The sequence below is a fragment of the Oreochromis aureus genome, linkage group 11 (genome assembly GCF_013358895.1).
Source record: "Oreochromis aureus strain Israel breed Guangdong linkage group 11, ZZ_aureus, whole genome shotgun sequence".
Taxonomy (NCBI): domain Eukaryota; kingdom Metazoa; phylum Chordata; class Actinopteri; order Cichliformes; family Cichlidae; genus Oreochromis; species Oreochromis aureus.
Genome location: NC_052952.1, coordinates 10,837,046 through 10,848,341, shown reverse-complemented (window position 1 = coordinate 10,848,341; position 11,296 = coordinate 10,837,046). Strand labels below are relative to the sequence as shown.

Sequence of the window (11,296 nt, the reverse complement as noted above, 5' to 3'; positions counted from 1 at the left end):
CTGAGCTTGTGACAGTGAGGAAAATTGTTACTTTGCTGTGAAATCCACAGGGGAATTTAGTGAAGTAAGCATTTCTGTGTAAATCCAGTCACATAGTTAAACTGCTGTAATGTATATTGGGCCGTTACTTGTACAGCATTTCAGGATTGACATCCTAAAAAAATTGCACATTAATAAGATTAAACTGATTAAAGTTAAAATAAACACATAAAATCTTAACTGACATGACTAGTCTAGAAATCTGGCATATAAGATGTTTAAGAATCCATTAAAAAGCCTCAGTATAATGCTCCTTATAATTTAATTATAATAAATATTCAGATAATAATGAATATTTCTGAATAAATAAATAGTATTTAACTACTTGTAATTAAATTTCACAGCCTATTATTCAAAAGTTGAAGTCAGAGATTTTCAGTGCTTTTTGCTATGGGGATGCATTTCTCCACCAGAACAGACTGTTAAGACAGAACTGAAAGGGTTGGAACGACACTCTGTCATCATCCAAGGAAAACGCTGCTGATGAGGTTATGGTGTTATGTTACTGAGTTGTGAAATTATTGCTCTGGGTTGAGGAATAATACAAACGTTGTCCATGTGATAGGCCTACCCCTCTGCTAGTGGAGGCCTCCCACTCGTAAACTCTGCAGGGGGATTGCATACTCATAGAAACACGTTTCTAAGCCTCTTACACAACAACATGCACATGCACATACACACAGAACTTTCACTCACTAAGCCAGCCACCCACATACACATTTAAGCATGAAAACCCACTTTAACTGTTTATTGCATTAGTGCTCTTTCTCACATAGGCCCCAGCTGATTCATGGAGAAATTAAAGCAAGAGGAGGGGAATGGGGGAATAATGGGGATGGGGCTGGGAGGGCTTTGAGGAGATGAATGGGTAGGGGGTGTCTGACAGCTGCTGTATACAGTTGTTATGGAAACCATTGTCTGGACTCATTAAATAGGAGGAAAATTTGGCAGGGGTTAAAGGTTTTCTTTTTTTTTCTTTCATTATTTTAATAGTTGTCAGAATTATACTTAGTTTGATGCATATTAATTTTGCAATATCTAAAACAGCAGATGTGATTTAATCTAATGAAACCGCCCAGCTATAGGCTACTGCTTAGCTGCATATACACAATGTCCTGTTTGTGAAGGTAATATCAATACTGCTTGATTAATACTGAAAGCTGAGATTTTTGTCTGGAAGTAGTTTGTTTAAACGATATGTGGATGGAAGCTAACACTATGACAGCATACACTATTTAGTATGGTAACAGACCATATTAAATACTAAGCACTGTGCAAAAGTCTTGAGCCACCTCTCATTTCTTTATATTTTGCTTCCAAGAAGTGGTCTTGAGCAATAGTTCTCCAGGTTTTTTGAAGGAGTTTTTCTTTGGACATTGGTTGCTTTTTCACTCATTTTGACTGCAGTCTTTGTACCTGACCATTTTCAGAGGAATGCTTTTTGTTTGTTTCTTAAGCCATTTAACGCTGACCTAATCATTCAAGTTCATTCAGCCAGTTTTAATTTTTATTTTGAGGTACTTTTTTACTAGCAGGCTGTCACAAGACCATGTAAATTGGTCACAACTCTGTAGTTGAAACTACAAAAAAAATGCCAGATGATAGACATAAAATTGTGCTTTTTCAGTACTAAAGTGATTCCCAAAAAACTATTATCTGAAATCTCAGCAGCATGTGTAGTGTAATAAACCAGAGGAAGCAAGAGGAGCACAAATAAGTTGCAGACTTAAAAATTAATAAAAATTAAAATATTTAGAGCAAGTGAATGGTATCTGAAAGTCATGTCAGTAGACCTGATGCAGGACATGAGCGATGAATCTGACTTTGTCCGCTGAGGCCTCATCAGAAATGGTCTCATTGGAAGGATGGCTGTCCAGAAGCAGTTCTTAAGGAAAGGAAACAGGGATAAAAGGCTAATGTATGGCAAATTATACAAGAAATGGACTAAAAATCAGTGTCAATCAGTCTTATCAAGTGACAAATCCAAATTTGAAATGTTTGGTTCAAATCATTGTTAGTAAGGTGCAACTTTTCTATCTCATTGTGGTGGAATGAAAATATAAAGCAGAATGGAGACAGAAAAATACTTAAGTTCAGCACTTTTGTAAATATACTTACTTTCCAACTCTGAGTGAAAGGCTGTTTTACAGATTAAGGTAATAAAAATAAACTTCACTTTCCAAATTGTCATGGTCCCTCAGTCCTCCTGGCTTCTGCTCCAGGTTCTATTTTCTATCTTTTTCCCTTTTGTTTTTTCTGTCTCTCCTCTCTGTGCTCGTTTGTTTGTGTCTGTTTGTGGGCGGGACTCTTCGCGGTTCACGTTCTCTGACTGAACACTGCTCTAATCACTCACCTGCTCCTGATAATCTCATTTGGAGGACACTACTTAAAGGCCTGAGACTCAACCTTTGCTGGATCATTGAACTAAACAGTTAGTTGTAACCCTGGCTCCTGCAGTTCTGTGTGTTTTTGCTCTGCTTCTGCCTTTGTGGATTTTGATAGTGATGTGCAAATAAATCAATGAACCAGTACCGAACCACATCATCAACTGTATTGAAAATAGGTTCATTCATTCAAAGCTTCGTTTCAGTGACATCTAGTGGTGAAATATCAGCGCATCGGTGTCATACAGCCATCACTAAATTTTGTTCCTCTGTTCCCCTTGCACAGGTTCCTGGATTTCCTCCCCTGGTGTGGTGAGCCCGAATTGAGCGTGAGAGTGAGAAAATTGTGCATGGTGGATGTTTGGACCCCACCTCCCTGGAACATCGTTTGCTGTTTGCATATTTGTGATTGTTGTAGATAGCTTCTTCACTGTTAAAAAAAACAACAACAAAAAAAACACGCACTGATCTGAGATCTTCCAAGTCTGCACCTGAGTCTACCAGTCTATTGGCCTTGACAGAATAATCCAGCCAAGAAATGGACTCAGCAGACTAACATGGTGAGCCGAACCCTCGCCTCCCAGTTGGACTAGCATGAGCAAATACTCCGAGGGTCACAATGTCTGCCATGGATCACAAATCAAACCTGTTCTCTCCAGTCCATTGTGCCCTCCTTCCATGCTCCCACCACCAGATGGGTTTTGATGAAGAACCTAAAACTATGCTGAGAACTGGGATCATTTGATTCACATATCTATTGAAAACTCAGGTCTATTCTCTTCATATCATAAAACTAGGCAGTACATTATCTTTATGAGAAGTTATTTCCGTAATAATTTAAAACGTGGTCAGCGTAGTGAGCACACAATTTCATATCTGATCCTCATTTTAATGTGACCATTCTCCCCCATAGTTTTGTAAACCTGGAAAACCACATTAAGTTTAAAAACACAAACTTGATTCAAACACATATTTCAGGCCTTGCCAGTATTAGGTTAGACCAGCCTTTGCCTTCAGAACTGCTTTAATTCTCCATGGTACAGATTCAACAGAGAAACATTCATCTGAGATTTTGGCCCATAGTGACATGATAGCATCACACAATTGCTGCAGATCCATGATGTCTGTTTCCTGTTTCACCATTTCCCAGAGGTGCCCTGTTATATGGTGACTGTGGAAGCCACCTGGGTACAGCAAGCACACTTTCATGTTCAGGAAACCAGTCTGAGATGAGCTGAGCTGCTGTCCTGCAGCCATCATTAGATCGATACACTGCGTTACAAAGGGACGGACAGGTTCAGTTCAAGTTTATTGTCATATACAGATAACATTGTAGCAACATTTACCCTTAATGAAATTCTTAGACTCGTGTTCCCCAACTTTACATGAACATATAGAAAGTATACAGGTATTATTAAAGAAAATAATAATAATAAAATTTAAAATATGTTATAAAAATACTAAAAGTGTTAAAAATGTTAAGAAGAATTTAAAATGTAAGAATTTAAGGTTCGATCTGCTGGGTAAATGCGCTTCTGTACCTCTGAACTTCATGAATTACTGTCAGCAAGGTATTTTCACTCAAAGAAATGCAGCTCACAAAATATCTTTTCTTTTTAAGACCATTCTTTGGAAACCACATAGATGGTTGTGTGGGGAAAATCCCAGCAGATCAGCAAATATGAAATACTAACCTGTCTGGCACCAGCAACCACACCACATTCAAGGTCACTTAAATCGCCTTTTTTCCACATTCTGATGCTCAGTTTGATCTTCAGCAGGTCACTTTTCCCACGTATACATGATTATATGCACTGATTTGCTGTCATGTGATTGGTTGATTAGATATTTGCATTAACAAGCAGTAGTACAGGTGTACCTAATGAAGATTCTGGTGAGTGCTGAATGAAAATATCTTTGTTAAAGACAAACTGCACCATGAAGGAGACAATTAAACCAAGTCAGCATTTGTACAGGCATTCAGTTTAGTTTAATCTGAAGAGAGTTCAAAGATAAGATATTAAAAAGAAAAAAGGAAGAAATTAAAAGCAGAAGCAATGTTGACTTATAAAACGCCCAAGCAGAAAAGGCAGGAACATTCCCAAATGAGCAGTGTCCAAAATATCACAATATAATATGTACAACACAAAAAGAAGACAAATACACAGACAATCACTCTTAGCAACGTGGAAATCAGTATTTACATAACAATAAACAACCAATAAATAAAATAACATTGAAACACATTAGCTGATAGATGAAATAAGCCAGGAGTTGTTCATATATATCAGGCTGATCATTTATGCTCCATATACTACAGACAGTGGTAATGCATACATAGTTTCTAATAGATGCACACCAAGTCTTTTTGTGTAGAAATCTCAATCTTTTATCTTTTCTAATCCAAATCTTGCCTCTGATAAATTTACATTCAAGCCTGCTCCAAGCATGAATTAAATCTGAAAAGTTGACTGGATACGTAAAGGAGTTTTTCTCAAAGAAAACAGCGCTGAAGGCAGGATTAGTTAACATGATGTTTTGTTTTTTAAAAAAAAAGGTAGCAGCTGTAAGCTAGCTCTGAATTCTCTATAAGTACAAAAGGGAAGCCAGAATGCCACCATGTGGTCAGCACATAACATCTTCACCAGGGTCTAAGACAAACGACAACTTCCGAGAGGACAGAATATAAAAAGACAAGTAAACATCTGCAAAGACACAACGCAGCCAGTTTCGCTGACGGGGGTAGGGTGGTGGTGGGGGAACACTGAGATAGTCATCAGATTCATCATTTATCTGAATAACATTTATTACATTTCATCACATTACATACAGGTAAGGATATGCAAAATTGTTTATGGTTGTAAATAGAAATAATAATATGTCACCCCCATGTGAGCTGAAGCTAATCTTTCCATCTTAAAAGCAGCAGTGGAACAGCATCATTCAACCAGGGTCGACAATTCATTTGTTCCTATTTCTATGTACCCCTTATCTCTGGATATGGATTTCTTCTTCTTTATATATACATATACATATATGTATATACTTGTGTGTTAATGGATGACAGCTCAAAAGTGAGCATTTATATCCCATAAATAAATTAGTGTAAATAAGACAGTTTCATCTGCACAACTAAGTGGCTAACTGTAGAAGTGTCAGAATCAGCACACAGGTGCTGTAAACTTAAAGTCTCACCTGTGCAACGTCAACAACGTGTAAATAATATGAGGACAAAACTGACATGATAGAGTACGTTATCATCAGCTTTATATCTGTACAGGTAAGCAACAAAAAATAAGAATACACTCAAATATAAATAGACATTTCTGTTATCGTGTGTATTCCTGTCTCAGTATAGCAGTTTCTAATTGCTTTTTACCAGCTCAGATGCATTAAATGCAACTTTTTCACTTTTCAGGCTTCGATTTTAATGGAAGCAGGTCTACTCAGCGCCACAATAAAGAGAAGGAATACAAAGCTCTGTCTGACACCAGAAACTGTTGTATTTGGTGTTGTGATAATGGTCATCCGGTGTATGACCAGTGATCACCTTTTAGTAACAGAATGGTCCTCTCTTAACAAAAAAATGCCTGTCTCGTATTTTATATACAACTCAGATCATGGCTTAAATAAACTCATCCCACCCGATCATCCACTTATCTAAATCTTCCTCAAAGTAAGTCTTTCATGTTTTAGCACGATCAGCCTAGAAACCAAGCAAGGCCCTAGCTCACCTGAACCTCTTTGACTCCCCCTCCTTTAATCTCTTTTAGCTCGTCCTTTCCTCTTTCTCCTCCCAGAGTTCTCCTGGGGTTTCTCCTCTTTGCTCCCCATCAGCATTGCTCCGTTGGCAGCTTTGCTGAGGCCGTTGAGGGTGCCATTAGAAACAGCCTTCCCGGCTTTAGAGGAAGAGGACACGTCGCGCCGTGCGGGTTGCTGGCGGCGGTAGGTTTGATAGTAGAAGTTGCCAAACAGGACGATGAAGGTGATGGCGTAGCAGATGAGGGAGTAGTGCATCCAGTGGGGGAAGTCGCAGTTGACATAGAGAGACAAGGCCGTGTGACCGATGGTGACATGGAACTGAATCTGAGCCACGAAGAGAGAATAAGAGTTATGCTTTTGCACCATATTATGTTTTCACTGTTCTTTCATAGCAAGAAGAATGATTTTCAGTCAGATTATCCCTCCAATCAATGTATTTCATTGGAAATCAACCACCCTGGAAATCAACCTACCATCTGGATAATTGTCAGATACTTCTTCCACCACAGGTACTTTTGGATCTTAGGTCCACAGGAGGCAAGGCCGTAATACAGGTACATCAGGACATGGATCATCGCATTCATATGTGCACCAAAGAAAGCTGCAAGTAGAAGAAACAATAAGTTTTTCATTTTGCTCTGCTTACTATAGTTAAAAAAAAATCTCAAACTGAGTTGCCTTGAACTCCTGTTGTCTGTATCCAATAAAAAGACAAGAGTTGAGGGGGTGGGAGATACAAGCAAGTGTAGATCCAGGGGCCCCATGAATCCAGATTAAACTATCCAAGCTACATATGACGATACTATGCTTGTGGGATTCAGTGAAATTTGTCATCTAACTTCCTCGTCAGCTTTCAGACTCAGTTTACTCTCAGTCACAATCATCTACTTGCAAATATACATATAGCTGCACCTGTATTTACTAATTAACAAGTGAAAGCATGTTATCATGCTAAGTACATACTGTGAACATGACAAACATTGCACCCAATGTAAACTTTAGTGATTAAGTGCTGTTACTATCAACATGTTGCCTTGTTGGCATTAGCACTTAGCTCAAAGTGCTCCTGTGCCTGTGGTATACCTTTACAGAGTTGCTAGCATGGCTGTTAATATGCAAATGCATATTATAAAAAATAAGCTCAACAAACAACAATAATGAATACATTTACAAGTAGTGAATAAAAGGTTTATAGACAGGTAGCGCCACATGTTTGGTTTAGCAGATTCTTCCTGACGCATCCACCAAGGGATTTGTGTCTCTTCCCAGCCCTGACCCAGTATAAACCACAAAACTACAGAGCCAGTGAAGGCTTTATCAACAGCAATGCTGTTAAATTCAGCTTATAGCTGATGTCTGCTGTGTTATGAGCTACTCACACTGTCCTCCTGCCACCCACTTGATGCCAATCCACCAGAGCGTGAACATGGAGCAATGATGGTAGACGTGCAGGAAGGTGACCTGGTTGAATTTTTTCCTCAGGATGAAAAACACAGTGTCCAGATACTCAATGCCCTTGGAGATGAAATACCACCACAGAGCTCCTGCCACCTGACTCCCACAGAAATAAGGAAGGAGAAGAAAAAGAAAACACTAACTTCAGATTGTTAACATATGAACATATATGATCAAGAGCTACATGTGCGTGAACTCTGATTTTGGAAATCTTAACCTCAGGCCGACCCGAGACCGACTCACTTGTGGTTTCTGTTTCAAACTACGTCATGGAGCAACGGGAAAGAAGGTGAAACTGAACACCATTCAACTCCAGCTTGCACTTTTTTCTGATAACAGGCCCATGCTCTAAATGTATGGACGCCGCTCGTGTTTCTAAAAGCTCTCTGAGTGACATGTCCCTGGCAGGCTGACTGTAATTTTCTGAACCATGCGTACAGTGGAGAATTATTAACAGGTAGGGATCTGGTTCCAAGGAAACTAATTATTGTAGACACATGAGTCTTAAGATAGTAAGTTCCATAAACAGCTGAGCTAAACAGAGTTTATCTATGCAAGTGTGTGTGTGTGCACGCTCTGAACACTCACCCTGACTTCATTGGGATCATCTGAATAATCCACCGATTGACAAATGTAACTGTATCTGGCTGCTCGCGTTGCCATAAACAGCTGAAAAAACAAGAGTGTCCATTGAGTCACTGCTATAAAGCATACAGTGATAATGGCAGAGAAAGGAAGAGATGGAGTGCAGACAAGAGCATGAGTACACTGTAATTAGGTTAGTCTAAACCCAGAGGACAAAACGGCTGCTGTAACGTATCAACTCAAGAGCACAGTTAACGCTGGAATAAGAGGACATGGGATTTAATTCACTGACTGCAGTTATTGGACGCGTGCAGGTAAACATCAAAACAATGTGACAATCTACCTCTTTAAAGATGAAGAAGTTGAGGAAGACCATGCTGAAGTTGTAGACAATGAGGGTTTTGCGGAGCTGGAAGGGCTCTCTGTTCTTCATGTATTTGGGCCCAAGCCAGAGAAAGAGGAGGTAGGAGGTGCTGATGGCGAGCGTGGGTAAGGGGTTGTCCATCAGGGGCCATTTCTCCACACGCTTGTCTGAGAGAAAGATGTTTTCATAGAGTTACATAAATATTCGTAATATTCGCATTGCACTGACGCAGCGTGGGTTCAGTTTATTTTAAGAGGAGTGCACATGCTGAGTAGTAGTGCAGATAACAGATAATATCCTGCAGGTGGATGCCCAGTGGTCAGTTTGATGGTGATACTTTAACAGAGCATGCAGGTATAGCCTGGGTTGATAAAAGGTACAGAGCCTGCTACAGGGTGTAGCAACACTGCGGTATGTTGCGGTTCATATATAGCTACTATATGTCATAAAGTATTGAGTCATTTGTTAACAAATTGCCAGTGATGCACTATTCTTTTACTAACTCCCTCTATAATGACTCACAACAGCAAGAACCCTGCAGAGTGATACATAATATCTACAACTGGACACACAGGCAAGTAAATGTGCATTTACTCACTTATAAATACAACTTCTCTGATCTCAAAATATCTCAAACAGATGCTCTCAGGCACGCCGGATGTTTGAGCGTATTACCTGCAATAGTGAGGGTCCATTTGTAGAACTCTATGGTGTCATTGATTAAATGTGTGACGATCTCCATGGCTGGGGTAGTTAACCTGAAATAAAACAGACAAGCATTTAATAAACAGAGCTAAATTCACTTAGGTCGAGTGGTGTCATTATGTAGAAGAGCAATAACAGGGAAAGGACATTTTAATAATGGCAATAATTTTATTTTAACACCACTCCTCAGAAAAGTAATCAAATAAATAGATCAATAAGCCAACGGGAGGTCAGTTATATGATAGGAGTTTGGTGCTCCATGAGGCCTTGATAGTTGGGCAATAGGCTTCAATGCGCACAAAAGCTGGGAACACAGGCTGGTTGAGCGCATGTGTCAGCAGATTTTTGGTTTGAACACGACCAACAGACAACCTGGTGACTCTTCTAAGAGAAGATGGCCTACATACTTTTACAATGAAACGTCCCATCTCCTGTAAAGAGAGCCAGGATGAATTACACTGACTGTGGATTGCACATTCAGACGCAGGGTGTGATTTAACGCTCCTAAAAAGGTGCACCCCCCTCCTCCTCTTTCTCTCTCCGGCCCGGAGCGGATCAAGCGATGCTGCAGCATCTGCCATATTCCTGCACGCGCTCTACACAAAAACCGATCAGAGAATAAGACAATATTTGTTATTTAAATGGAAATTAAGATTCGTATTTAATACGCATATCTCTAAACGATAAAAGCTTTATTGCATGCGTTTTAAAAAAGCCCACTCTGTGTCACGGGTTTGCTTTCTGCGGCATGCAATCCCGGCCTTCAACCACGGGCTGCACGAGCAGTCTTATTGTCACCCTGATCTCTCAAAAACTCACAGCTGATTTTATCTATGCGCCACTAAAACAACGCTTTCCACAAAACACATGTTCTCACACTCAACGTCTGCATGCATCGCACAGTAGGCCACAATAGCGACATTTGTCTCGCCTTCACCTCCGCGCGGATGAGGATGCTCGTTTCCTTACCGTGTCGGTGCTTTAAAAGAAAATCCCTCTATTTTTACATTCAGTGCAAGGTCACGCGATGCGCGTTAATCCGACCTCCAATCTCCTGATAGACTTTTATATGGCCTGATGAATTGTTTCGCTATTTGGAGAGAAACAGACGGGCCGCTGAATGAACGGCAATGGCACGAAATTCTCGTTAAGGGACCATACTAGCCTCCACTGCGCGTCTGCTTCTATGAATACCAACAACACGAGCGTAAATCCAAACAGTTAATATGTTGTACTTCCGGTTATATTTCAAAAATAATAAGACTTTGTTCCCAACTGCACAATTTATCTTACATGACCCTATTACAGCTCAGATTTTTTATTTATTTGTATAGGTATAAATATTTTTGTGTATCTCATATTTCTATTGCATTTTTTATTATGTTTTTAGATTTTTATTATTATTATCATTATTATTATTATTATTATCATTATTATTATTATCATTATTATTATTATTATTATTATTATTATTACTTTTATATGTGGATTTTTTTGTTTGCCATCTATTGTGGGCAGCAAAGGAAGAATTTAATTGTAAAAATAATAATAATACTACTAATAATAATTATTATTATTATTACTACTATTATTATCATTATTATTATTATCATATTGTCCATATGATTGTCTATATGATTTGGTTTGGTTTGTTGTTTTTCTCTTTTTCTTTTCTTTTTTTCCTTTTTAATAGCGCACTTTGGGCTTTTATTGGAAAGGACTTTCCCTTTATTTCCGGTTAGGTTTATAGTCTCCTTCGTGCAGCTTGACTCAACCCAGCTCCTTTGCTGCCACTTGTCGGTGGATGAGGGAAGGATGCTTTGCACATGCGCACAAATTGAGACGGATGCAGCAACAAGCGCTTCACCAGCTTTAGTCAAGTCAGCCGGACACAAGCAGGGTCAGACAGGAAGACTGGTACCCTTCGCAGAGATCTCATTGGAATACGCTCATTGAAAGTGTTGCATCATAGTGCATTAAAGAGTTTTATAAACGCCATTAA

At 39.2% G+C, this 11,296-nt stretch overlaps 1 protein-coding gene across 2 annotated transcripts; it reads right to left on the bottom strand.

Moving 5' to 3' along the window:
• Positions 1–4,402: 4,402 nt before the first annotated feature.
• elovl4a (ELOVL fatty acid elongase 4a) lies at positions 4,403–10,462 on the bottom strand. 2 transcript variants are annotated; one of them, XM_031742732.2, is made up of 7 exons: positions 10,264–10,462; positions 9,265–9,347; positions 8,569–8,756; positions 8,229–8,309; positions 7,565–7,736; positions 6,659–6,786; positions 6,183–6,509 (listed from the first exon to the last, which is right to left on the bottom strand). In XM_031742732.2, exons 2-7 carry the CDS (start codon positions 9,329–9,331, stop codon positions 6,183–6,185), a joined length of 963 nt encoding a protein of 320 aa, XP_031598592.1. In that variant the 5' UTR covers positions 9,332–9,347; positions 10,264–10,462. The 2 variants fall into 2 exon arrangements, with proteins under 2 accessions (XP_039475379.1, XP_031598592.1); XM_039619445.1 differs by lacking the exon at positions 10,264–10,462 and having other exon boundaries at positions 4,403–6,509; positions 9,265–9,331.
• Between the last annotated feature and the right edge of the window lie 834 nt (positions 10,463–11,296).

Bases quoted from the DNA above. Each gene is read 5' to 3' on its own strand.
- elovl4a (XM_031742732.2), bottom strand. From the start codon at position 9,331: ATGGAGATCGTCACACATTTAATCAATGACACCATAGAGTTCTACAAA. The intron at 8,310-8,568 runs GTAGATTGTCAC...TTGTTTTTTCAG, and splicing joins ACTTCTTCATCTTTAAAGAG to CTGTTTATGGCAACGCGAGC. The intron at 6,510-6,658 runs GTAGGTTGATTT...TTCGTGGCTCAG, and splicing joins ATCTGACAATTATCCAGATG to ATTCAGTTCCATGTCACCAT.